The 24,689-nt window shown below is 43.1% G+C and overlaps 3 protein-coding genes across 8 annotated transcripts; 1 reads left to right on the top strand and 2 right to left on the bottom strand.

The window, feature by feature from the left end:
• Nucleotides 1–137: 137 nt before the first annotated feature.
• On the bottom strand, nucleotides 138–13,571 carry tpcn1 (two pore segment channel 1). 4 transcript variants are annotated; one of them, XM_061768151.1, is made up of 27 exons: nucleotides 13,286–13,571; nucleotides 12,922–13,016; nucleotides 9,720–9,859; nucleotides 9,106–9,282; nucleotides 8,922–9,035; nucleotides 8,511–8,641; nucleotides 8,077–8,165; nucleotides 7,414–7,448; nucleotides 7,246–7,304; nucleotides 7,051–7,150; nucleotides 6,177–6,293; nucleotides 5,946–6,070; nucleotides 5,809–5,857; nucleotides 5,664–5,727; nucleotides 5,540–5,584; nucleotides 5,411–5,467; nucleotides 5,278–5,331; nucleotides 3,274–3,346; nucleotides 3,028–3,135; nucleotides 2,783–2,944; nucleotides 2,589–2,704; nucleotides 1,934–1,980; nucleotides 1,787–1,855; nucleotides 1,607–1,703; nucleotides 1,195–1,334; nucleotides 996–1,082; nucleotides 424–791 (listed from the first exon to the last, which is right to left on the bottom strand). In XM_061768151.1, the coding sequence occupies exons 2-27, from the start codon at nucleotides 13,013–13,015 to the stop codon at nucleotides 648–650; spliced, it is 2,493 nt and encodes an 830-aa protein (XP_061624135.1). In that variant the 5' UTR covers nucleotide 13,016; nucleotides 13,286–13,571; the 3' UTR covers nucleotides 424–647. The 4 variants fall into 4 exon arrangements, 3 of the variants coding, with proteins under 3 accessions (XP_061624134.1, XP_061624135.1, XP_061624133.1); XM_061768150.1 differs by having other exon boundaries at nucleotides 138–565; nucleotides 5,411–5,584; XM_061768149.1 differs by having other exon boundaries at nucleotides 5,411–5,584.
• An 89-nt stretch (nucleotides 13,572–13,660) lies between these two features.
• Nucleotides 13,661–18,009, top strand: iqcd (IQ motif containing D). 2 transcript variants are annotated; one of them, XM_061768145.1, is made up of 5 exons: nucleotides 13,661–13,821; nucleotides 14,337–14,985; nucleotides 15,614–15,835; nucleotides 15,921–15,992; nucleotides 16,396–18,009. In XM_061768145.1, exons 1-5 carry the CDS (start codon nucleotides 13,799–13,801, stop codon nucleotides 16,696–16,698), a joined length of 1,269 nt encoding a protein of 422 aa, XP_061624129.1. In that variant the 5' UTR covers nucleotides 13,661–13,798; the 3' UTR covers nucleotides 16,699–18,009. The 2 variants fall into 2 exon arrangements, with proteins under 2 accessions (XP_061624129.1, XP_061624130.1); XM_061768146.1 differs by lacking the exon at nucleotides 13,661–13,821 and adding an exon at nucleotides 14,052–14,259 and having other exon boundaries at nucleotides 16,396–18,008.
• A 49-nt stretch (nucleotides 18,010–18,058) lies between these two features.
• On the bottom strand, nucleotides 18,059–21,381 carry cfap73 (cilia and flagella associated protein 73). 2 transcript variants are annotated; one of them, XM_061768147.1, is made up of 6 exons: nucleotides 21,056–21,381; nucleotides 20,023–20,115; nucleotides 19,086–19,271; nucleotides 18,702–18,923; nucleotides 18,463–18,621; nucleotides 18,059–18,392 (listed from the first exon to the last, which is right to left on the bottom strand). In XM_061768147.1, exons 1-6 carry the CDS (start codon nucleotides 21,203–21,205, stop codon nucleotides 18,342–18,344), a joined length of 861 nt encoding a protein of 286 aa, XP_061624131.1. In that variant the 5' UTR covers nucleotides 21,206–21,381; the 3' UTR covers nucleotides 18,059–18,341. The 2 variants fall into 2 exon arrangements, with proteins under 2 accessions (XP_061624131.1, XP_061624132.1); XM_061768148.1 differs by lacking the exon at nucleotides 20,023–20,115.
• Nucleotides 21,382–24,689: the final 3,308 nt, after the last annotated feature.

The following is a 24,689-nucleotide window of genomic DNA, read 5'->3' as shown; positions in this document are numbered from 1 at the left end:
TAGGCTAAAAAAAAGCCCGGTTTATACTTGTACATGGTTGCTATTCTTTGTGTGTGTCCACTCTAATAACACAACTACTTTAAGGCATCGGGTTGAAATACATAATTTACAAACTCCAAAGAAGTTAAGGCACTGTGTTACAGAAATACAATATAATTTAATACAGTACAAACAGAGACAAACGGATCATTTTCATTGGTTTTGGTTAATATACAATACTTATTCCGACTTAATAAGGAATTTTGAATGCATTGACACGTCGCAACGATATTGCTACTGGGATTCACTTTGGAAAACTGTTGCTAGTACACCAACGTCAATTGTTAAGATGTTGCAGAAATGACTTCGTTATAATTGACACTTTCCATAGCACCGCAACATTGTTTAAGTCATGGTCACAAAAGACCTCCAGCATCACATATGTACATTACACACTATGAGAATGATTAACAGGCTCCTTCCGGAAGGTTACATGCCGAGCCGCCGTCCCTCGCAAATGTGCCGCTTGTCCTGAGAGAAGCCACTGTACTGTGTCCTCACCTCGCATCACTTGACCAGCTTCCCACTGTGGGAAAAAGGGAGTGTGTTGGGGTGGGACTCGAAGTCCTGGAGTGACATCATCGTATGTGAGCGCAACGCCGCAGGAGCTAGTTAATACTGTAACGGCCAGCATGCGAGTTTAGCTGAGGCGCGGGCACGAAAGGCGGATTAGCGGTGGGACTGTCCAAGTCGTGTTCTTGACTTTGGTCTGGCTGAGGCAGGTTTTCCCGAGAATACTGGAAATACCACTCCTAGGAGAAGATGGGGAGGAGGAGCAATCAGACCAGCTCTCATGTTACGTTGAATATTTGTATTCAAATTGTTTGTGTTGCTGCTTCCCGCAGTTGACATTTGGAAATGTGAGTGTATTTAGGCCTTGATTAACTGTAAAACACACTGGCCACTTTCACCTTCAGTGAAACTCCAGCAGACAATGACAAAATCTTTGTTCTCACCTGCATCTCCTCTTCATACATTTTCATGCTGAGGTCACACTTAGTCCGTGATCGCCGCCCTTGGTATAATAGTGATGAGTGTTCACTCTGAAGTAAAAAAGGAGAGACGGTTTAAAAAAAAAAAAAAAAGGGGCAGGGGGATTTTAAAAGTGTGGAGGTTATGTTTTGTTTGTTTGTTTGTTTGTTTGTTTGTTTTTACCCCACTGCGGCCCATCGCTTGCACGACTCCCACCAGAGAGCTGAGGGACGGCTGCCCGGGACACGTCTGCTTGTACAACTCCAGAGTGGACAGAGCTTCTTCACGGCTCACTTCAACCTCAAACACGATTCCGTTCTCATCTAGAGCACACAGACACCGACAAGACTTCAGTGTTTCATCCAACATCGTCCCAAAAATGGAGTGCATCCGTGGGAATGTGTGTTCTCATTCATCCACAAGAACGTGTGCGAGGTCACTGATGTTGGACCCGACAGATGACTTGGCTCACACAATCAGTTTTAGATCATCTCATGACGGAGTTGAAATGCACACACACTTCGGACAGAAAGACTCACAAACACACAGATCCTCTCACACACACACACACACAAAAACAGACACTGGCTCCCACCCTCTGGGTTCTCCAGTGTTTCCCGGTTCTTGCGGCTGTAGTTCATGCGGAAGACAAAAGCATCCAGGATGAAGGCCACAATGATGGTCATCACCACCTGGAGAGGGCGTAAAGCAACGTTGCGCGCGACCAAAAAAGCAAGCCGAAGACCGTCGAACGACACGGCACAGCGAGCCTCACCATGGTGACGATGTAGAAGGTCATGAAGTAGAGACGGCTCCAGTGGCTCGTCATGGACGTCACGCCTTCCTACAGCGCAGCGGGGAACACGGCAGCGGTCAAGCAGCGATACGCGCTCAGTCACATCATCGTATGACGTCGTCTCACCATTGTGATGTACCAGTTGTTGACCACAGTTAGCTCAAAGAGAGTCACTGGAGGAAGAGGAAGAACAAAACTTGCCTTAAGGACAACATGTCAAAGCCGTAGATTGTACAAATGTATTAAACGCAGAGGACTTTTCGGAAGGCCAATACCGAGCTCATTTCTATTTTAAGAATCGTTTGGATACTTCTATAATATGAATGTATTATCTAGCTTTACTGTTGCAAAACTAGCTCAACTGAAATCAATTTAAAATTAATCCAAAAAGCTTATAATGTTGACAAAATGAAAACAAACTACATTTTCACTGAGGTTATAGTTTGAATGAGTTTTGTAAACAGTTATTTCAGCTATTGTTTTTTGTTTCATTGAAAACACACTGTTGGTTTTGATATTGTCCCGTTCTGTCGCGTTCGGCCGCGTCGCCCGCTCTGAGGCGAAAAACAACAAAGCGCGTGACTTTTGCCACCTGACCTTTTGTCACGTGGTCTGCCATGAGATAAACGTGCAGATTACTTCTGAAACATGACAGCAACATAGTCATATTCTAATTTTATGAATTACAAATACATTCAACATTACAGCCAAATAAGAAATTACACTGGACTGTTGGGATTACAAAACCTCAAGCAAGACAGCAAAAAAGAAACCTTGTTACCGAAGCTGCTGAGAATGTTGTTGAAGTTGTTGAGATAATAGTAGCCTTCTTCCAACACGGTTTTGTTGCCATGCGTGACGTTGATCTGCTTGTAGGAGTCGGCCACTGTGCTGGCGCTGAGGATTAGCACAAGGTGGAACAGATGCACTAACAATGACGCAGAAGACCGAAGGAACACTATTTCAATGGCTTACTTGCAGCAGTTGGGGTAAATGACATCAGCGAAGAGCTCCATGCCCACAATGGCAAAGGAGTAGTAGAAGATGATCAAAGTCAAACCCAGACTGGCCATCCTGGGGAAGAGCTCAAACATCGTGTCCAACACGTTGCGATACCGCTTCTTGATCTTAAACAACCTGCAGTGGAAATGGTCCCGAGTCACAAAATCTCTCTAAGCATTCATGAACTCTGGCGTCACAAGTAGACATGAGAGTTGCACCGGAGCAGCTGAAGTGGTCGTAGCACAACGATAAAGTAGAAAGGCTCCATATCGAAGGCGAGTGCAATCAGACCCAGGAAGGCGAACACGGTGACTGAGAAGTCAAACCTGGAAAGAAAGGAGACAAGACGGGACTATCATCATCTTGCTTACGCCATCTTTTCATCAAACAGCCTCACAAAAGGACTGCGCTCTGAACGCAAAGTCCTGTTCCGAGTCCAAACGTGACAGTCGGTCGGTACTCACAGATTCCATCCGGAGCTGAAATAAGCCAACGGTCCCAAACCTGACAGCTTCAAAAGCACCTCCACACCGTAAACTGAAAGTGGAAGGAGCAGAATTACACCAGGTTGACAAAAACAACTCCCAAACAACCAAGGCCAAGAGGATGGTGATCATCATAACGGAACTTTTGACGGTGGAGGCCACGGCGTATGAACGAATCACGTCATATTCTGTAAACTACTGAGGACAGAAGCAGAAGATCTAAAGTTGAAACCATAAGTTTACATAAAAAGACATCGGACTCCACCTTTCTTGTACTTGCTAAGTGCCAGAATAATGAGACGAGGGATTTTTTGGGGACATTTTTTTCGTTACGTCAGTCAGACGTTTACACACAGACACATATATTTGAACCAACATCTGAAACACTGCTTCTTTCCGTAACGTCATGGGAAAGACAAGAGAAATCAGTCAACATATCAGGAAGGGAATTGTGGAATGAAATCTGCTTCATCCTTGGGTGCAATTTCCTGATGCCTGAAGGTGCCACTTTCATCTGATCAAACAATTCTACACAAGTATAAGCACCGTGGGAATGTTTAGCCATCACAACACTCGGGAAGGAGACGGGTTCTGTGTGCCAGAAGGGAAATGTGCTTCGGTCCCAAATGTGCATATCAACCCAATAACAAACGCAAAGCACCTTGTGAAGATGCTAGCTAAAGGGTGCGTCATTTATCCACAGTGAAATGAGTACTGTACCGACATGGGCTGAAAGGCCAGTCTGCCAGGAAGAAGTCATTACTCAAAACAAATACATAAAAAACAAATTACAGTTTGCAAGTGCACACAGGGACGAGGACCCTCATTTTGGAGACATGTCCTGTGGTCTGACGAAACCAAAATTGAACTGTTTGGCCATATTGAGCATCGTTACGTTTGGAGGGAAAACGGGGAAGCCTGCAAGCCTGAGAACACCCTCCCAACTGTGAAATGCGGGGGTGCCAGCATCGTGTTATGGGGTTGTGCTTCAGGAGGGACTGGTGCACTTCACAAAATGGCCTTACGAGGAAAGAACATTATGTGGAAACACTACAGCAACATGTCAAGAGATCGGCCAAGTTAAAGTTTGGGAATCTCGTCAATGGATCTTCCAAATAGACCACCACCTGAAGCATATTGCCAAACTCGTTACAACGTGGCTTAAAAGATAACAACAACAAAAAAAGTCAATGTTTTGGAGTGGCCGGATCTCAGTCCTATTGAAAATGTGTGGGCGGACGTGAAAAGGCATGTGCGAGCAAGGTGGCCTACAAATTTGTCTCAGTTCCACCAGTTCTGTCAGTAGGAATGGGCTAAAATTACTATTATGAGAAGCTTGTGGAAGGTATATTCAAAACATTAGTCGTACAGTTTAAATGTAATAATGCCAAGTACTAAGGGTATGTAAAAAGGAATACGAAATCCTGTCATTATTCTGGCATTTAGAAAATAGAAATAGTTTTAGCAGTCCTAATTGACTTCAAACAGGAAAGGTTTAGCCCGGTGGCTTGTCAGTCAGTCTTTTTATGTAGTGTATGTGAACTTCTGTTTTCTCTCTCGTTTCATTTATTCGGGATTCAAGTTTTGCCCTTTACAGCACAAGGAACCACATTGGGTGAGTTTACAAGGTGCTCATTGGAATTTCTGGAAATTCACCATCTTATACCAGCAGATTTATTGGATTCGTTTTTATTTGCGGAACTATATTAGATGATCACTTTTGTATTATTGTTATTGTTACCATTACATTTCTTTTCTGCTTTGTAGTTCTACTGCACAATAGTGAGAAGCATGTGAAGTTACCAAATATGGCTCTTTGTCCTATAAACTGTTTTATAGGATATTACTATGAGGCTAAATATGACAAAGCCAATGTCTTTAAAAGTGCTACAATGTTTCTTTATTTTAAACAGACCTTTGAATTTCCACATATTGTAATGAGTGCCCTATAGAAGGGTTCATTTGTGTGTGCAGCCTGCTCACTGGTAAGGAAGACAATGTAACTCCACGGCACCAATCGAGACCAGGAAAAGCCACCTGCAGAAGAGATTCTGATCTGTAGTCGCATTTATTGAGTTTTGTCCGACGCATTTGCATCCCGGGAAAAACGTCTTACTGTTAAGAGTGTACGTCTCCACGAGGATCCACACACCGTTGATGGCTACAACCGCATCTGTTGCGTGTCGGGAGAAGGTTTTGGTCCACGCGTGTACGACATAAACTGAATTCACATAAAAAGACTTACACATGGTGTACTGGAAGGCCTTCGACTTCACCAGCAGGTTGATGCCTGTAAAAGTGGAAGTTACAAGTAGATTGTGAAACAAGTACCAGGGACAGCAAGTCTAAGGGGAATCTAGAGAACGCACCTTTTAAAATAATGTAGGCTGTGTGCGGGAGGTCATCGAACCAGTGCTCCCCACTACGCCGTGCCTACACCACGCATACGGGATGTTGATATCAGCAATAGCGTGCACAGAAGTCCGGCATGTACGCGGCACGTTAGCTCATTACCTTCCATTTAAGGCCCGTCACCTCGTAGAATTTATACAAGTCCTGCAGACTGCGGAAGAGTCAAAGACACACGCAAAGATGCACTTAACCCTAACAGAGCAAAATCAGATTTGGAGAGAGGGAGGGGAGTCGCCGACCTGAGCATGGGAGCGTCAGAGGTGTTAAGAGCTTTATAGGTGAGGAAGCGGTCTCTCGCAGACAATCTCGGTCTGTAAAAACGCATCAGGCCATCAAACTGTTTCAGTGAGACACCCGTCGGCCTCTGAAGGGAAACGGCAGAGCGGCGCGTCAGTCGTCATTGTGGCTGCGGATGCTCGGAAGCTCGGAGCAGCGAGCGGATACTCATCTTATTACGATGATTAGCTCACCTGGCGGCTGACCAGCAGCTGGAAGGCATGATCAACAGCGGAGCGCTTGTGAAGCAACAGAGACTTGAACTTCATCTTCTCCACGTCATTGAACGTGTCAAACACCACTGCCAGCAGCTGGAGGCCAGAGCAAGTCAGCGAATGAGATGCTTGGAAATGACCAAGTGAGAAGAACTCAGCACACCTCCATTATTACTGAAAAACTCTTTTTGTGCCCAGACCGAAGCCAAAGTATAACTTCCTTGCCATCTTGTGGAATAGCGGTGTCTTGGTTAAGACAACTTCTTCGGTGGCGTGTTTTTTCATCTTCTTTGAAGATTGTTTCGTTGTCGCTCCACAAAATGAAACCTTAAGCTAAAGTCTGCTTTTGCTTGTCTCCCGATTCCAGCTTCTTATCGTCTACTTTGCCGTTACAAGTTGCCTCCATTCCCTAACATTTATTAGTGTGTGTAAACGCCAAAAGCCGAGTTCAATGACTTCAAGCCGTGTTTTGTTTGTGTGCCGTCACATCGCTCGGTGCTGGGGTGTTACTCTGGCTAGTGGGCAATCTTAATACGATTGATTGAGCTCATGTGAAGGTGGTTTGTTTTGAATAATTTCACTACTGAATAAAGTTGTTTATGTAACATGGGTTCATGGTTGTGTAGATTTGCCGCCATCCTGTGGTGGTCATCTATTCGCAATTGCGAACCCCTTTTAAGGGGGGGATGGTAATTATTCACAGCTTTTTGCTCGTCATAGCAGGGCTCAGTACCCATCGCTGTTTTTACATTTTACGACGAGGAGGAGCAATAGAACCCCACAAAGGGAAATTCAATTCCCACTCAGCTTTATAGTTGTGTGCTGGGGTGATGGGGTCAACTTAAGACTGTACCAGGTTCATGATGAAGTACAGCTCAATGGAGAGGTACACGATGAAGAACACACAGGACCAGTGATTCTTGGAGTACGCTGGCATCATCACATCAGGGAAACTACAACAACAACAACAACAACAACAAAAAGCAGCTGAAACTCAAGTTTGCTGGTTTGTGCGTTACGTGATTGCGCCAGATGCCGCTGCGCTTACTTTGCGGTGGTCAGCAGTACAAAGAGACTGACCATGCTGTTCTCCAGAGTGTTGAAGTACTGTGGTGATGACAGACACTCTCCAAGTCAGGGAATGTGACCACTACGCACATGCACACACGCAGAGGCATCTCAAAACGAGGAACAATCAAAAGAAACCCCAACTTACCGGGTCTGATGTGTTCGTAGAGAAGAGGCAGAAACCTGGCAGAAAAAAATAAACAAACAGCGCCAGTTCAAATCTGTACGCAAGATTATCATTTTTTTTCTATTGAACAAAAATGGTGGGCATTAAACAAGGTTCATTAAGCTTAAAAAAGTAAAAAACGCAAATACAGTAAAGAATTCAAAGAAAACTTGCTGAAGTTTTCTTCTCTCTGGTTCTTGCATCAACGTGTAATTGAAGCAAAATATAATTTTTAGGCTTGTGTTTCGTGTACATCTTTATATTCAATGTTATTTTAACATGCATTCCAGATTCATGTAGCTATGAAATACGGACTACTGTGGTCCATTTTTGTTCAATTTATTCTCCTTGTTCTGTTTTCATATTGTACATTTTATTAACTTGTGTAATTATTAGTTTACAATCATTTTTAATCCTTTTCATCTGAATAATATTTGAATAAATCATTTGATTTCATGTACTGTAAATTACATACAATTTTAAAAAAAAGCATACGTGTAACAAAAAACAGCAGGCAAGTATGACAACAACGTTGCATAATTTGAAATACAATATTGTTTTCTGTAGGTGCATGAGTCATGGTCTATGTCTGAGTTATTGTGTCCAAATCAGTACTCAGCACTTTTCAAAAGAAATGATGCTCACCCAAGATAGCAAATATGACCATGAAGAAGAGCAGAAGTAGGAGGATGTCAATGAATGGCGGGAGTGACTGGAAGATCTGCCGCAAATTTCTGATTGGATGAGAGAAAGGAAAAAACAATAATAATCATAATAATCATAATAATAATAATTGGTGGCAACACTGAAAAACTTTGGACAGATTCCTTCAAGTGTCTTTTTCAGTCATGTACACTACCGTTCAAAGGTGTGGGGCTACTTAGAATTAAAAATGAAATGTTTTTTTTTTTTTTTTTTTAAATAAAGCACAGTTTTTTCCATTCAATTAATATTAATAAACAAATAGGACTAATAAAATAAGGACTGTTGAATGGTTGTGTATATACACGACGTGTGTGTGTTTTCATGAAAGACATGAAAGTGTCAGGGCGACATCAAACCAATGGACCGTAGTGTACCTGCGGACAGCACCGCAGTATCTACAGTCCACCAGGAATATCGGCCTGAGGGCTCGGGTCACTCGCATGTGCGACGTCTGTCGGACCAGAACCACGATGGCCTCCACAAACTGCAGCAGCAACACACACGCCTGGAAACAGAGATGCAAGCTGAAGCTAAGCCACGAAGGCGCCGCATTGGGGGGGACGTTTGCAAGTCAAGCAACTACACTGATACCTTGACGTTTTTGAGTTGCTCCTTCTTAAAAATAGGAAGAAAACAGTGATATTTTTTACGTCAAAATCATGTAACAAAAAGGTCTTCTACAGGTAAATGGGCTCTTTGCACATCATCCTCACAAATTCAACTTTTAAGTCAATGTACAACTGTATCTGTCACCACATTCTGAGCCAACGGTCTGCGTCAGTTACCTTCACCATGGTCCTCTTGTGTCGTATGAAGGTGTGGAAGCCCAGCCAGCGGAGCTTCATGCACAGTTCAAACGCCACGATAACCAGGCCGAGCAGCTCCAGGGTGGCGTGAACCTGCACGGGGGATCCAACACGCTCAGTCAACGTTTTCCATTCACGTGGACGTGCGTTCGTCTCCGCTCACGTAAACGTCCAGGCGCAGCGAGGGCACCGCGGGAGCTTCGCACAGCGACAAGGTCATGAGCAGGAGGCCCGTGAACAGCTCCATCATGTAGAAGAGGTGATTGTGGGCAAAGAGGTACGCCGCCAGCGCCTTGGGGTTTCGAGGGTGGGTGAAGAACTTGTCGTTGTTCTCTCCCTCCTGCCAGTTGATGTTCCAGAAGAAACAAGGGACACTTCCATGTTAAAACTTATACTATCACAACATAAGATTTCTTCCATAATCACATGAGCTCACAGCTCACACAAACATTCAAATAAGTACTGTACATTTACAGTGATAAGCGGACAAAAAGGACTAACAGAAACATTCCGTAACAACTGCTGTAATGGTAAACCTACAAAAAAAAACATCTATCGTAGGATGTAGAGGACACTGTTCATAGCACTTCCAAGGTCACTGTTCAACTTTATGCCGGGGCCTAGGACGGTGCCAGACAATACATTTGTTTCAGCAATGCTGTAATGACCGCATCAAACTAGAATGTCACTCCACCAAGGAGTGACATACCAAAAGTCAATTCATAATCATGCGACGCCGCAGCTTTGCTTGCAAACTGTACTCTTGCATGTGAATACCTGCAAGTAGATGGCCGCCTCCTGGTAGTTCATCTCCCAGCTTTGCCGTAAAGACGTATTGTGTGCTCTGTGAGTTTGAGGCCCTGGTGTTGACACCACAGCACTATTGCTAACTATGCCATAGTTTCCCGCACTGCCATCTGGAAGAAAACACGAGTTGAAAGAGTAAAAAAATAAAGAAATAATATTCAATTTAAAAAAAAAAAGAAAGAAAGAGAAAGAGAAAAACGGTTTAGTTGAAAATAGGTCCTACACACAGTACACAACTGCTCCTAACATAGCAGTCCAATTGTATCTGTAGGCAATAGGAGGAGACCAGCAGCTGATTACTCCTCAGATCTTGACGAAAAGCAGCCATGTGGCTGTTTAAACGCTCCATTGATCCTTCTGGATCTGTGTGTGTCGACACAGAACATCTCATTCGCAGTGTTCCGGTTTGGCTTCAGCTTCCACACACACGGGGATACAGATGGCTCGACATTCCACGAGCCTGATGTGAACTGCAGAAAACCGTGAGGGCTGTGATATGCGAGTGTCTAGGACAAGCGAAGGAAGCAAAGTGGGGCTCCTTTCAAAACAAGGTTTGGGATGGACAACACAATCAAATCTAAAAGGAACTCTGAAATGCCCCCTTGTGCCTCAGCAGTAAAATGTGAACTTTGAACCCATTGCAGATTTGTAGCACTTGCATTTTGTTAAAGGATGAGTCATCAAAATGTCTTGTAAAATGAGGAAGTAAAACATGCTATCCTGTACATAATTAGCCTTGTTAAATAAATGTTCATTATGTTAATACACAGATTGAAAAATACGGACCAAAAACACCCCATGTGTTCTTCTCCAGCTGCATGTTTGTCATCTCGTTCTAGTCTAAGTGCTCGTCGCACGCATTGTGCATGAGCCCATGATTCAGGCGGTAACTGCTTGGTGTTAACGTCTTAAAATGTTGCCACAATCAAGCAAACAAAGTGAATCTGAAAAATGCAGGTACAGCCCATCGCTGTCCACCGTGACACTGCAGTGTGAAGCTCATATTGCATTCCGGCGCACATGCGGACAGGAGGACAGGCAGTGTTCCGATCGCTCATGTGTCAAAACAAAACAACAAAAAAACACTCTGGTCTGGCTCTCACCATTTTCTAGTGTGCGCATTTTCTTCTCTGATGAGTCACGATGTAACTTCTACGAAAGGGGAGGGGCAAAAAAGTCTAAATGGATGCTTGTGACTTTGAGCTCATTCCAGCGACCCCGGCACGTACAGGCAAAACTGGATACCATTGTATAAGGCCATACCTTAACAAATGGACGCTACTTATCGAGTATCACAGTCACAGAACACTTGTACGTTACGGTGTTTACCATGCAACACCCAAAAGAAGCTCCTGTCAACATCCAGCACTTATTTTGGGACACGCGTTAATGTACGTCCTGAAGTTAACATAACAATGGCCGGCTGAACGAGTCATCACAGCTCAGTCAGCAAATATCAACAGCTAAACAACATAGCAACGAGTAGCAACATGTTTTTTTGGCAGCAATAGAAAAAAACATTTTCACGTGTGTGCATGCGAGTGTGTAATGGAAATTTAGACTGGAGGAGGTCGAAAAAAATGAGATGGCACTTGAAGCTGAAAAGTATCACTTTGGGTTGTATTGGAAATATTATTTGTGCAGGTTATTTTCTCTACAAAACTAATTGTTGTCTCATTTAATATTTTAAATAGTAACATTTAATAGATTATAATGATGAATATCATACCATATCATATCATGTGTTTAGTACACACCTTGAGTTATGTTAATAACACAGTGACGTCACTGAAGTATCACATTATCTGATAAGGTATGTTAATAACAAACCGGTGATGTCACTGCAAGACTGACTGATATTGCAGTGGTAATAAGAAGCATGACTATCCAAAGATCTTACAATTGTTTATTTACTGTACACACCTATAGTGCTATTACATAATTGTAAAATGCAGCTTCTTTAATGGGAGTTTACCCAACCAAAGTAGTTTTGATGTAGTTTAGCTACTTTTGTCATTTAAATGCAGCGTAGCTTCCTCAGCACTAGGTTTATGTACATACTGTCACAGTTTCGCTGGTACCTGTCGCACGCACGCACGCACGCACGCAGTATTTTATCTTTGTGAAATCTGTCCAACAACGTTGAAAAGCAATTTCTCGGTCTTTGTTAACTATTTGTGAAATTTTGTGCTTGTGCACCGTTTGCTCACATACTGAGCATCCCCGGCAAAGGCAAGCCCCCCCCATTCAGAAGAACTACTAAACTCGGGCATGGGAGGAGTTCGGTGAGGCCGTGGAAAAAGACTTTCGGACGGCTTCGAGGAAATTCCGGTCCACCATCCGGCGTCTCACGAAGGGGAAGCAGTGTACCACCAACACTGTATATAGTGGGGATGGGGCGCTGTTGACCGGTAGGGAGAATACTTCCAAGACCTCCTCAACTCCACAGACATGCCTTCCCATGAGGAAGCAGAGTCTGGGGTAACTGGGGCGGGCTCTCCTATCCCTGGCGTTGAGGTCACCGAGGTGGTTAAAAAACTTGGCAGACTGGGGTGGTGGCCCCCCTTTTTAAGAAGAGGGACCAGAGGGTGTGTTCCAACTACAGGGGGATCACACTCCTCAGCCTCCCTGCTAAGGTCAATTCAGGGGTGCTGGAGAGGAGGGTCCGTCGGGAAGTCGAATATCAGATTCAGGAGGAGCAGTGTGGTTTTCGTCCTGGCCGTGGAACAGCGGACCTACTCTACACCCTCGGCAGGGTCCTCGAGGGTGCATGGGAGTTCGCCCAACCAGTCTACATGTCTTTTGTGGACTTGGAGAAGGTGTTCGACCGTGTCCCTCAGGAGTCCTGTGGAGTCTCCAACTCTCCCTGGAGCGGTTCGCAGCCGAGTGTGAAGCGACTGGGATGAGAATCAGCACCTCCAAATCTGAGACCATGGTCCTCAGTCGGAAAAGGGTGGCGTGCCTTCTCCGGGTCGGGGATGAGATCCTGCCCCAAGTGGAGGAGTTGAAGTATCTTGGGGTCTTGTTCACGAGTGAGGGAAGAATGGAACATTGCAATTTTGTTGCTTTTTGTTCTGTTTCTTTCTTCCACTATTTTTAAGTTACATAGTGTTTTTTTTTTTTTTTTTTTTACAGGGGAGTTAAAATAGTAAATGCAGAGAGCTGTACTTACTCTCGTCTCCCCGCTCTTGGTCCTCGTTGAGTAAACCGCTGTTTGCATCGTCCCAGGTGAGGATGAGTGGCACGTCATCGTCGTCGACCTCCATTCTTAATACAAATAAAACAGTCTGTTACAAACGTCGTCTTACTTGGACAGAAACACTCCAAGAGCAAAGCTAGCTAGCTACACAAGTACACTTGAAAAAAAATGCACAACACCATATCGTGTAATGAGCTAACGCGAAGTTGTTAGCTAACAAGCAAAGCAGAGTTCTTCAAAGTGGACTGTGATAAATCAAGCAATGCGAAATAAAAAGGTCTAGTCGACAAGCATCGAAGTGATTATACAGTTAGTGTGCAAAAGGCGTGTTGTTTACAGCTTTGGTGGTGTCCTCCTAGCACGCAGGGGACATCTGTCACTGAATCAATTGGCGCAGAGCGTCACAAGCGGTCGCAAGCCGCCCGCCTGAGTCCATAGCGGCATCTTCAGATTCTCAAGATTCCAACTCCGAAACGATTCCGCTTTTTAAGTTGTTGGTTTTTTTTCTTCGCAGACTAGTTGTCCTCATCAGCAACAAAAACAATGTACGTAAGGTATTTAAACCGAGCTCTGAAATCAAGTTAGATTTTGGTGGGCGGAGTTGTTTACGACAATTTCGGCGATTCACGGCAGGTTGTAGTTTATTGTGTTTTCAAAATAAAAGGCATCAACATTATTTTGATACAATACGAAACACCAACAATAAGTATTTTAATAGGCCCGTAATATATTATATAATTGAGACACATGAGCATTTTAAGAATTGTAAACAGGGAAAAAAAACAAAAACATTGTATTCCTGTAATTTTAATCGGTCGCTATTCTTGACAGTATCCTAGCAACAGTAGACATGTTTGGAGAATACAGTTCAAAGTAAGTAACGTTTCTGATTTTCAACATTATCCTATGTAATATACATAGATTTGTTCTCATTTGGTAACTATCGATGCTACTTGGATGTTTTTTTTTTTTTTACAATGAGCGACAATGTTTCGAACAAAACAAGAAATGTGTGGAGAAAAAATTTAGAACAAGCTGGAATGTTTGTTTTTAAACGTGGTCAGAATAAATTGTCAATAACTTTAAATGTGTTGAATGAATGGATAAATGGAAGAAAACAAATATGGTTGAATAGCTGTATATGTAGAATAAATGTAGCGAAAGTGCATTTTAGAGACGTTGTAATGTGACGTCATCACACAGCGTAATAAGGCTAACGTTGGGGGCGTTGTCGCAATGCACACAGGCTGTTCCATATTATTTGAGGAGAAATCAATTTATTTTATGATTTGATTTTTTTTTTCCCACAATGTAAACTGACTTTGTTGTGTAATTATCTGATTGTAAACTACTAGTCTCGCATCTCATTGTTCCTTTCTCGCCATCAGTGACAACATGTCCGAAGTTCAGCTGATGGAGGCGGACGCCAGTCAGCTCCTATCCCCCAGCCTGCAGCAAGACGACGACTGGGAGGCCGCTCTGATCCATGAGGTGCCGCAGCAGAGGCTCCTTTCTCTCGAGGCCCAGACCATCTCAAACATACTGGAGAACTGCATCGGCCAAATAGAGATTACAGCATCTCTGCCTGCCGTCCGCCAATTAGTCTGCCCGTGTGTTGATGTACAAGAGGAGTTCGCGAGCACTCTTGAGGTGCATCAGATGTTAAGCGAAAGGCTGGAAACGTCGAATGACCTCAAGGAGGTACGAGGTGGACCGGCGGGGGAAGAAAGTGCGAGAAGGAAAAGGAGGGCTCAGCTAGAGGGAGACTTGAAATACTCTGTCAGGGATCTGCTCAGGTTTTTCCGGACCCACCCTGATGCAATTTTGGGTTTAAAACCCGAGGTTGGCACGGACGTCGGGGAGACCGAGTACACACTCATTGTCGGGCTGAAGAAATTTCATGTGCATATGATTGAGAGGTTGCAGACCAGCCCAGAAGAGGAAATATTGTTAGCCCTTGAGACTGTATCACCTGACACAGAGCTCATTGTCAAATTAGAAGAAACAGCTGCAGCTATCATACAAAAAGATGTAGAGGTGAGCAGTTGGAGAAACACATCTACGCGACGGACCTCGATACACAACTCAACTTGGCAACATTTGGCCACTCCAAATCTGTCAGCTAATGAGGACGTGTTTTCTCTTGGACTGCTCTGGGTCATTCCAAAAATCTTTTTTCTGTTCTTTCGTCGATGTGAACGTATGCTTGGGGTCATTGTCATGATGTTCTACTTGAACTTTCTTCAACGCATGATGCTGCCACCACCGCGTTTCCCTGTGGATTCGTTCTGGTGATGCTATCGTAACGTTTTTGAAACGTTTGAAAATCCAACAGAAAATCTATTGGCCTCGCAATCTGGGAGATCCGGAGCAATTTTGTGTGGTCAACATGCCTGATAGGATCCTACCCCAAAAAGAATAAATGCCTTCATTGAAGCGAAATATTCTTCAACACAGTATTAGTTTTAGCTTGAATGTTCATCTTTAAAAAAAAATAAAAATACATTTATTAGGTGTCACATGAATTTTTAATACATGTTTTTACATCAGGAAAAATCTGGTATTTTAACAGGGGTGTGTGCACTTTACAGTCGTCATAAAAAAAATCCTGTGACTCAGAACACTTCGCGTCTGACCTCTCCCAATCTTTGGATGCGATTCTTAGATTTCCGAGAAGAAAGATGACATCGAAACTTTGGAGCGCCTTCTTAAAGAGAACCAGATCGAAGTCGTCGACTGGCAGCTTCTCGCTGACGAACAGTGCCAGTCCCTCATCAAGACTTCACAGGTGAAGCAGGCCAGCATCCAGCAGGAAATAGACCGACTCAACATTCGAATCCACACTTCCACACTTAAATTCAGAGAGGGGGAGAAAACACTCCAAGAGGTGCATTTACTTTTTAGGATGGTTTTATTACTCATTTAATGTGGCGGTGATGAAATAAAACCCCATGTTTTCCCTTCTTTGGCAGATAAACGAAAATGTGGAGATGGAAATAGAATACTTGCTCCAAAAGTTTGATGATGAAATAGAAGAGCACCAGGTACAAAGTTTGGAAGCTATTCTTTGTTTCATGGTACTTATGTGCATCTAAGGAACTTTCATTACCCTGTCTATGCCGTTTTGCATTGTGTGTTAGCATTAAGATGCGCATGTGGTGTGGAATTTTGAAATTGTCTTTGGGTTACATTTAGTGTTCCCAATTCACTTGATCACTTGAGACAAGCGCGCGGCCTCCTTTGTGAGGAATTGTTCACTATATGCCAAACCGCTGGTTGTTGGGAAGTCCGCTGCCACCATTGCTAGCCAAGCAACGGCTCATATCTTGAAAAACTTGAAACTCCTAATTTGAACCCCACAAGACTTTTTTTGTTTTTTTAGCACATTTACAAGATGCGGTATTGCCCAAGACAATCCGCGTCACTAACTCTGTTTTCATCTCTTAGGCTGATTTGGAGTTATGTCAGGAGGATGTTGAAAGGGAGGAAGGGGAACGTAAAAGATTGGAGAAGCCTTACGCTGACCTGGAGAAAGAGTACAACCACATCATGGAGAGGCGTCGGCTTGCAGAAGAGAAGAGAGTTTCGGAATTGAAGCTTAAGGTTGCTCTTTATTGTCAGTCATGGTGGAGGGGCTACTGTACTCGCAAGATCTTGGCCAGCAACCCTATCACACCTAGTAAGGGGGGCAAAAAGAAGGGCAAGGGCAAAGGCAAAGGCAAAGGCAAAGGCAAAGGCAAGAAGAAATAGTCCAGATTTCAAAGTCACTACGGCGTGCCATCTGTTTCTGAGCATTTGGAATTTTGCTGGCCTCTTACTAGTGTTTAAAGAGACAACTGTCGGGAGAGGGGACCGATCGGGAAGTTTGTTAGTAAACCTGAGTAGGTTTACTTGTCAGCGCCAGACAAGGCAAGGACATGACCTGGACCAAAGCACAAGGGTGAGGTCATGGCTCTCAACTTTTCCCACATCCAACGTATCCAAGCATGCTTTTATTGACCTTGGGGATAGTTCTTATATAACCACGTGGTGGCAGTATAGGACTGCTCAATGAGTGAGACCCAATGCCAGCCCCCCCCCCGGGCAGTAGCGTGATGCTCTGCTCCAGATAAAGTACAATACAATACTTGATTTTGAGGAAGCATACCAGAGAGGCGGAACATCCATTAAAATACGATCTATCAAAATTTGACATTTCAAAATGTCTTGTGTGTCACTGCACTCATCTCGATTTGTCTGAAATGATCAGGTCTTACGTGGGCTCAGCTGTCCCCCTGGTGGCTCTAGACTAGACCGGGGGTTAAAGGTCACACACAGCGACAGGAGTCATTCAACATGAATGAACGTCATGGGAAAAACTAATATTGTATATTACAGTATTTGCATTTTGGTTTCAGAGTTAACTTTGTTTCTATCCAACAATGTACCCGCCCGAAGTAATGGTAGACTTGCACCAAGCACACTTACCAGTTCTTAAAAAAAATGTAGATTTTACAGTGCCCATATATTGATACATGTCTGTTTGCACAAAAGTGAGGGTTTCATGCAAAATGCTTCATAAAGGGACATAAAATGTTTGCCAAACATTGAGATTATGCATGGAGGACAGTATACGTTTTCAGTGTTTCCTGTGCGTATTCATCCCGCAGATTACTGGTCAGAGATCCATAAAATTAATTTGATGCAAGCTCATTTTTTTGTGTGTGTTTCGAAATTCTTCCTCAAAATGTTAAGTGGAATTTCTTTGGCTGCTTATTTCTCTTAAACTGTGGGCTTTTGGAGACGTCATCAGAATTCTGTAATCTCCGGATAAGAAGATTATGTCCTCGTGAGACAAAAACAACATTGATTTCTGAAGCTAAAGTCTTTGGGAAGTTATCTCCAAATCAAGTTAAAATGTATAATCTGGTTCATAAAAAAAATAATCTGAAGAAATAAAGACTGAGTAGTTATCAAAGACTTTGAGTCTACCTTTGAATCATAAACAATGAATTGGTAATGAGAAAAGAAAATGGAAATATATTGATTGTTGTTGTTAATATTATTATTATTGCAATAATCACATTAATGACCACCAAACATTCGCAATTTGTATTGTCTTCTTTTTCTAAGTTGCGAAGAAGTCAACATTTCTTTGGTAATAAAAACAAGTTTATGTGAGCAAGAACAGCATATTTTTCGCCATACACAGTACATACTGTACATTTGAAAATCTAAGACGTGAATACTACAGTTCATATTTAACACATTCACTGCCATTGACGGCTTTCGAAGTCAAATATCCACGTTAACTGGGAAGGCTGGCAGTGAATGAGTTAAGGGCAAAATGAAATGTCGTACTTTAAGGTTTTGTTAATGTTAACACGGCCTTCGATGCGTCGTTTCTGTGTGAGCTACTTTGAGGTACAATCAATGTCTTTGTGGTCCTCTATGAACATCTTGATCTGCAAAAGAAGCAGAAAGATGAGTGAGCTGAGCTGAGCTGACCGTCCGCTTGAGATTCTGTAGTCAAACCTTGTCCAGTTGTGCGTCGGTGTCACTCAGAGGGACGCCGCTCTCACCATCCACGTCACCGCCCGTCAACTCGTAGAGGTTGAGTGTTGCCATCTTGATCAGTCCCAGCAGGAGTGTTTCCTGAGCTGCGGTGTCCTGAATGTGTTTCCACTTCGTCTCCTGTGTGAAGAAGAACAGCAGAAGATGACACCAAACATCGGATCTCGAGTTCCTCTCTGTCAGGGATTATCTTTTGATACCCAACGTTCCACTTCATGTTGTGCCCTGTCCAAATTGCGGTGCAGCTGCGACAGCTGGTTGCTGGATTGCAGAAGCGTGGAGCGATGCTGGCCGTTAAAGGTCCGCAGGGCTTTCCTCTGCTGGTCCGCCTTCTCCTCTGCTAACCTCTGCTTCTCACAGAGTTGCTCCCTGATTCGAAGAAGATTCTCCAGATGACCTGCCAGAGACGCTTCATCTTCAAACTGTTAACACACACACACACACACACGCACGACGGGGGCCAAAATTCAAAAAATGTTGTTGTTTGCCACCTTATTGTGTTAGCAAATGTATCCACAGATGTATTTCAATACTCTGTATAGCACAGTTCAACATTGCCGTGCATTGTCACCTCGTGACCTTACCCGTGTTATTTTCAACACCTGCTGCACGAAGTCGCGATACACCGCGTCTCTGCGCATGCGACGAACGAGCTCCTGTTTTGTGCGCTGCAGCCGAGCGTACTCTTCCCTCAACGTCGTCTTCTGGAGCGCTTTCTCGCTGGCCTCTCTCCTCTCTTCCTCTGCTTTTTTAACATTCGGATCTTCTTCCTTCACGTTTAGGGGACAGCGATCCAAAAAACCCACAATTGACAGTTTGCAATCATTATGCTACTGGGAACTCTCCTGTGTTGCATTGTGTGTATTTTAAACTTAACAATTTCACCATGTTTGCTGTTTGTTAAATGAATGTCTCGAAAAGAAGCAGTTTTCTAACTCAAGGCACTGAAGCACTGAAGACTCCCCCCCCCCCCCCCCCCCCAAATCTATACTCCATACCATCATCTATGTATTTTACATCAAGGCAGACTCATTCATAGGTTACCTCACGAAGAAGCAATAACGAATGCTTTATCTTGACACAAATACAGATCAAGTAAGTGTGATGTTGGCATACATTTCATGTAGAAAAGGCTCAATGTATATCTTAAACTTAAGTATTGATTTTTTTTTCTTCCCGAGACTACTTGTCTCAAGCGGTCTCAAGGCCACAGGCAATTCATTTAAATCAATTCCGGTTTGGCTCATTAATATCAAAATAATGTTCATTTCAAGCTGTCTTGTCTCGTCACCACTCAAATGGCGTTTAGTGAAAGTTCACGTATGCAAATGACAAATGTCCATATCAGCAGGGAACCTCACTTGGAGCCCCAAAGAGTGACAATATTAGTCAGTCTTTAGCCCTGACAATCATCATGGCTTATGGCGCCTCTGCATATTTGTCACGATTTCAGATCGCAGGCACATGTGAACCAGGTTTTGCGTGAAACCTCCGTGTGAAGTTGTCATCTCCCGGCCGTACCTTTGGAGAAATATCAAAGTTCGAGAGGAATTCCTTGGCCTTCTTCGCCTCCTTGAGTAGCTCGTCTTCCCACCGTCGCAAACTGTCCAACTTCTACGAGCCAACGCAACAGGGACGTGATTATGACACTTTATCTGTTAGTGACATTCCAGAGTATTTATTGATTTATTACTATTCTTTTTTTTTGTAGCTGCGAGAGTTGGAATCTACGGAAGCGTATTTCCGTACTTGGATAAAAAAAAACAACTCCTGTTTTCTGAGTATTTTTTTTGAGGGGTTTGTTTTTCTGACTATTTTTTTCTGTTTTTCGGACTAATTTTTTTTCCACCTGTTTTTTTGACAATTTTTTTTTTCTGTTTTTGGGACACATTTTTTCCACCTGTTTTTCGGACTATTTTTTTATTTTCATTATGTGACTTATCTTAATTGAAGCTGTAATGTAAACGCGTATGGGCAGGTTGAAGGTGTGCGAGCAGTAATCCGCCATTAGTGAGTCCGCAAAGAGTCACTTGCAGTTCACAGGTTCTCGCGTGAGTTTGATGTGTCCCGCCCGATAACTCAGAAAAAAATTAGTCCGAAAAACAGGTGGAAAAAAATGTGTCCGAAAAACAGAAAAAGAAATAGTCCGAAAAACAGGTGGGAAAAAAATTAGTCCGAAAAACAGAAAAAAATAGTCCGAAAAACAAAGCCCTCAAAAAAATTACTCAGAAAAACAGGAGTTTTTTTGTTTTTTTTTTATCCAAGTGAATGCAATACGCTTCCGTAGGAATCCAGAGCTTTGGGTTATACGTCTAATGTTGCTTATGTTTTACAACTTACTCAATGTGTACATGAAGTTCAGGTAGAGACCCTGGACTGCAGCTTGCCAGCCAGTTGCAGAGCACAAAGAACCAAACAACGATGACATCACCGATTGAGAGAGGCAAGATATTCCCCATCCGTAGCCTTATCATGATCTACTTAGCATAGCTGACCTTGTTTTGATGGCCTAAAAGCCATTTTACCGTGTGCACTTGTAGGCCGATTTCCGCACCTGTACGCGCTGCTCCAGTGCGGCCATGAGATGTTCTTGCTCCCGGCGGTCCGTCACGATCTCGATGAGAGCGTCGGTCCCGTCGCGGTACCTCCCCGCCGTCACCGCCGCGGAGCGTTCACCGTCCGACATGCTCGTGTTCATAAACATTGATAGTTGACAGACACACGACTTTCACAAACTTCCCGTGAAATGTCGAATACTCGCGCTGTGTTCGCTTCGAAGGTTGACGCCGATGTTTTGGGTTTGCACTGGCGTCACTTTTCCCAAGTCTTGGTCGCGAATTGAGTTACTTCCGGCTGTTGCTATGGTAACCGGTAGACAAGTCGCTCGCTTATTCACGTAAACAAGAGTGATTAGGTTCAGCTTAAGTCATTTTGAGAATTGAAAAAGCCACCTTTAAAAGGCTCCATAATTATAGTTAATACGTTTTCGTACAGACCCATCAACTCTGAAACACACATGGGGACAATGTTTACATTCAAACAAAATACATTGGAATATCAACAGATAGCATCTGCAACAGCAGAAGCGCTTCAACATTTTACACCAAGTAGCCTATCACCTCAAAATACATTGAAAAATCAATACAAATCAATACATACAAGCGCTGTGATCACCAATAAAAAAAAAAAAGTAGGGCAGTAGGTCTAAGTATTCATCCCAAAAAAAAAAGGCTGACGTTTTATTCCATTTTATTATAATACTCCACAATGTAAACAGCATTTTAGAATGTGACAAAACCAGAAGCTGCATTATGAGACTTTAATGATGATGGGCCTCATTGGATGGCCTGATTGACAGGTGTTACAGATGCGAAAGGTGTGACTTTTTTCACTTAAAGCACAAGTCACACTTGGTATCACACTTTCGGCTTGCCGATGCTTTGACCGCGCCAGCCAGCGCACGCTGCGGCGCTTGACAACACCGCATGCTCGCATCAGACTGACACGATGACATTTAGCATTATGAGTCACACTTCGCACTTTGTGGTATGAGAGTAGACCGCTTTAAGTGGCTACAAGCTACTTGCCATAACATTTTGATTGCGGACTGCTTTAAATATACACTGGGCAGCTTATTAGATACAGTTGTTCAACTTTAACACATTCACTGCCATTGACGGCTTTCCAAGTCAAATATCCATGTTCACTGGGAAGGCTGGCAGTGAATGAGTTCATGAGAGTAAATACAAGAGGTGTATCAATGATGATGCCTTGAACAGATAACAAGGCTCAATTTTGAATTCAACAATGTTGCCATGCACACATTAAACTGTCTTATTTTTGTCACCAAATAAGACTGTAACTCTGCGCATGACATCCATGAAATGAAGTACCATATATTTCAAGACTTGTTGTTATCGCCTCTCAGGGTGGGTACGGTGCTCTTAAGTTGCACATCTGTAACATACAAGACAAGGTGGCATTAGCACACCTAATGGAAATGTTATGTGCTGCTCTTTTTTATTTCTAAATAACAATTACCTGGCGAGGCGCAGATGATGATGCAGACAGAAGCGACGTAGAAGAACCAGGAAAACGCATCTGGTGATTCCAAACGATTTAAATATGTACGCATGCACACACGCACACACACTGAATGCGCTTAGAAGGATGCAATGAAGAGGAAAAACAAAAACACAGTGAGATGCCTCTGTTATCTATTTTTAATGAATGGATAGCTTACTACGCGCACACACACACACACACACATTACTTTATTCATACAAAAGGAAGAGAGTGCTATTATAATAAAAGCATGTTGTGTGAAGTGATGGGCCAAGTGTGAGGCTGAGCAGGTGGAGACATCACACCCATGTTAACATCAGGAGACCTTTTTACTGTTACTGGAAAAGTTAGGCCAGAATATAAAGTAAGTTGAAGCCAAGCGCATTGAAGAATTCCAAATAGTGCCATTTTAGCAGTCGTTTGGATTTAGAGTGCAACAACATTGACCCAGTTTAGAAGGTCATTTTGTACTTTTGAATCAGTCACATATGTACAGTATATTGATTTGGAAATAACTACCTAAAGATGCTTGAATAGATCCAAAGAAAAGTCTTTTCTCTGCTCTTTCTCTCATCACTAACCTTATATCTAAAGACGAGTTCAAAATGTAGCCATAGATTATAGCGAGTGTGACAATGTGTATGTAGCATTACCAAAAACACAATAAACAAACGGAAAAAGCTTCCCCAGCCGTTGACATTGTAACAATGACAAACGAGTCAATAAGGAACACTGTTACTGGCTAGCGACCATGACGGCACCCAATTGAATTTGATCCATCCGCCGCCAACTTATTCCGAGGCACTTTTCATTAGGATTCGGTCTGGACGGAACCCCATATGATGGAACACTTTGGCGACAGAAGCGAGGAAAAACCCCTAACCCTCGCAGACTAAGCCATTCCCGCTTTATTAAACGACTTTGTCCTAATAGTATAGAATTTGATGGAGGACACTATTCTGACCATCAAGCGGGACTCGCTCCAACTTTCTGCGACTTATCATCAGGACAAGCTGCCATGCAAAAACAAGTCTTAATAGATGTAAAGGCGAGGTCAGTTGTAGTTTCGTGGCACATTCGGACCACTCTTTTGCGGCGCGGGATCAATTTCCGTTCCGTGGCTAAGTATTAAAACTCAGACGCTCTAACCAGTCGGCCACCGTGCCGCCATGTTGACATGGATATTTGAATTCAACAGCCGTCAATGGCAGCCAATGAGTTTTAATGTGAGTGTGATTGCTTGTCTGTCCATACATGCCCCCCGTGAGCAACTGGAAACTGGTCCAGGGTGTCGTCTGCACTTTGTCCACAGGCTCCAACTCATCTGCGACCTGGAATACGATAAGGGCAAGGAAATGGACGGATCCTTCCAAAAGTGGGCTTGCAGGCTGTGTGTCTACATTGGCCACAACGAACACCCGACTTCGATTGGTGGTGTTCATTTGAAAGACAAAACACTTTACAACAACCTCGCATATTTTTACAGAAATCTCCTGAGACACCACCAAACGAAAATGTCACAAAAACTATATACGGTTCACTGAAATAAGGATGATCTCGTCTCAATTTATCCACAAATGGATTTACTCCATGTCAAATCTGGGCCTTTTTCGTTGGACACAGGGGTGATATACTTGCAGGAATTGAAAAAAAAGACACACTCAGATCTTAAATATCAATTATAAAAAAACGAATGGAAATCTTTTTGGGAATCAAATAGTAGCACTCTATAATACTTGATAAAAACATACAACAATGACATCATTCAATAGAACTTTAAAGAATGCAACCGTTTTTTGTCACACTTTCTACTTCAATGTATTTTCTGCTGCTCATTCTGGTGTGTGCGCCTTTGGCAGAAATGTGGATATACGGCACTGGATACTCAACTCCTCTCCAGCTCAGTACGGCTGTAATATTAGTCATTCTTCGCTGAGAATAAATAAATAAATAGGTCACCGTACAAACATAGTAGAAAACATTTGAATCCCGAATACAAATAACCGTTAGGAAAAAGTCAGGGTTTTTTTGACACACTGTTGTAGATTCTCGTGCACTCCCCTCAAGGTGAGTTAACTTTTCCTGCACTAATTATTTAATAATTGAAGATTCTCGATTTGATG

This window comes from Phyllopteryx taeniolatus, chromosome 3 (genome assembly GCF_024500385.1).
Source record: "Phyllopteryx taeniolatus isolate TA_2022b chromosome 3, UOR_Ptae_1.2, whole genome shotgun sequence".
Classification (NCBI taxonomy): Eukaryota; Metazoa; Chordata; class Actinopteri; order Syngnathiformes; family Syngnathidae; genus Phyllopteryx; species Phyllopteryx taeniolatus.
This window is presented reverse-complemented; position numbering and strand designations above follow the sequence as displayed.

Excerpts from the sequence above, each read along its gene's own strand:
- tpcn1 (XM_061768149.1), bottom strand. The coding sequence starts at position 13,015 with ATGGAGGTCGACGACGATGACGTGCCACTCATCCTCACCTGGGACGAT. Across the intron at positions 7,151-7,245 it reads GTACTGCTGACCACCGCAAA|TTTCCCTGATGTGATGATGC; the intron begins GTAAGCGCAGCG and ends TTGTTGTTGTAG. Across the intron at positions 5,728-5,808 it reads TGACGGGCCTTAAATGGAAG|GCACGGCGTAGTGGGGAGCA; the intron begins GTAATGAGCTAA and ends TGCGTGGTGTAG.
- iqcd (XM_061768145.1), top strand. The coding sequence starts at position 13,799 with ATGTTTGGAGAATACAGTTCAAA. Across the intron at positions 14,986-15,613 it reads TCATACAAAAAGATGTAGAG|ATTTCCGAGAAGAAAGATGA; the intron begins GTGAGCAGTTGG and ends TGCGATTCTTAG. Across the intron at positions 15,993-16,395 it reads ATGAAATAGAAGAGCACCAG|GCTGATTTGGAGTTATGTCA; the intron begins GTACAAAGTTTG and ends TTCATCTCTTAG.
- cfap73 (XM_061768147.1), bottom strand. The coding sequence starts at position 21,205 with ATGTTTATGAACACGAGCATGTCGGACGGTGAACGCTCCGCGGCGGTG. Across the intron at positions 20,116-21,055 it reads CACTGGAGCAGCGCGTACAG|AAGTTGGACAGTTTGCGACG; the intron begins GTGCGGAAATCG and ends GTTGGCTCGTAG. Across the intron at positions 18,622-18,701 it reads AACATGAAGTGGAACGTTGG|GAGACGAAGTGGAAACACAT; the intron begins GTATCAAAAGAT and ends TTCTTCACACAG.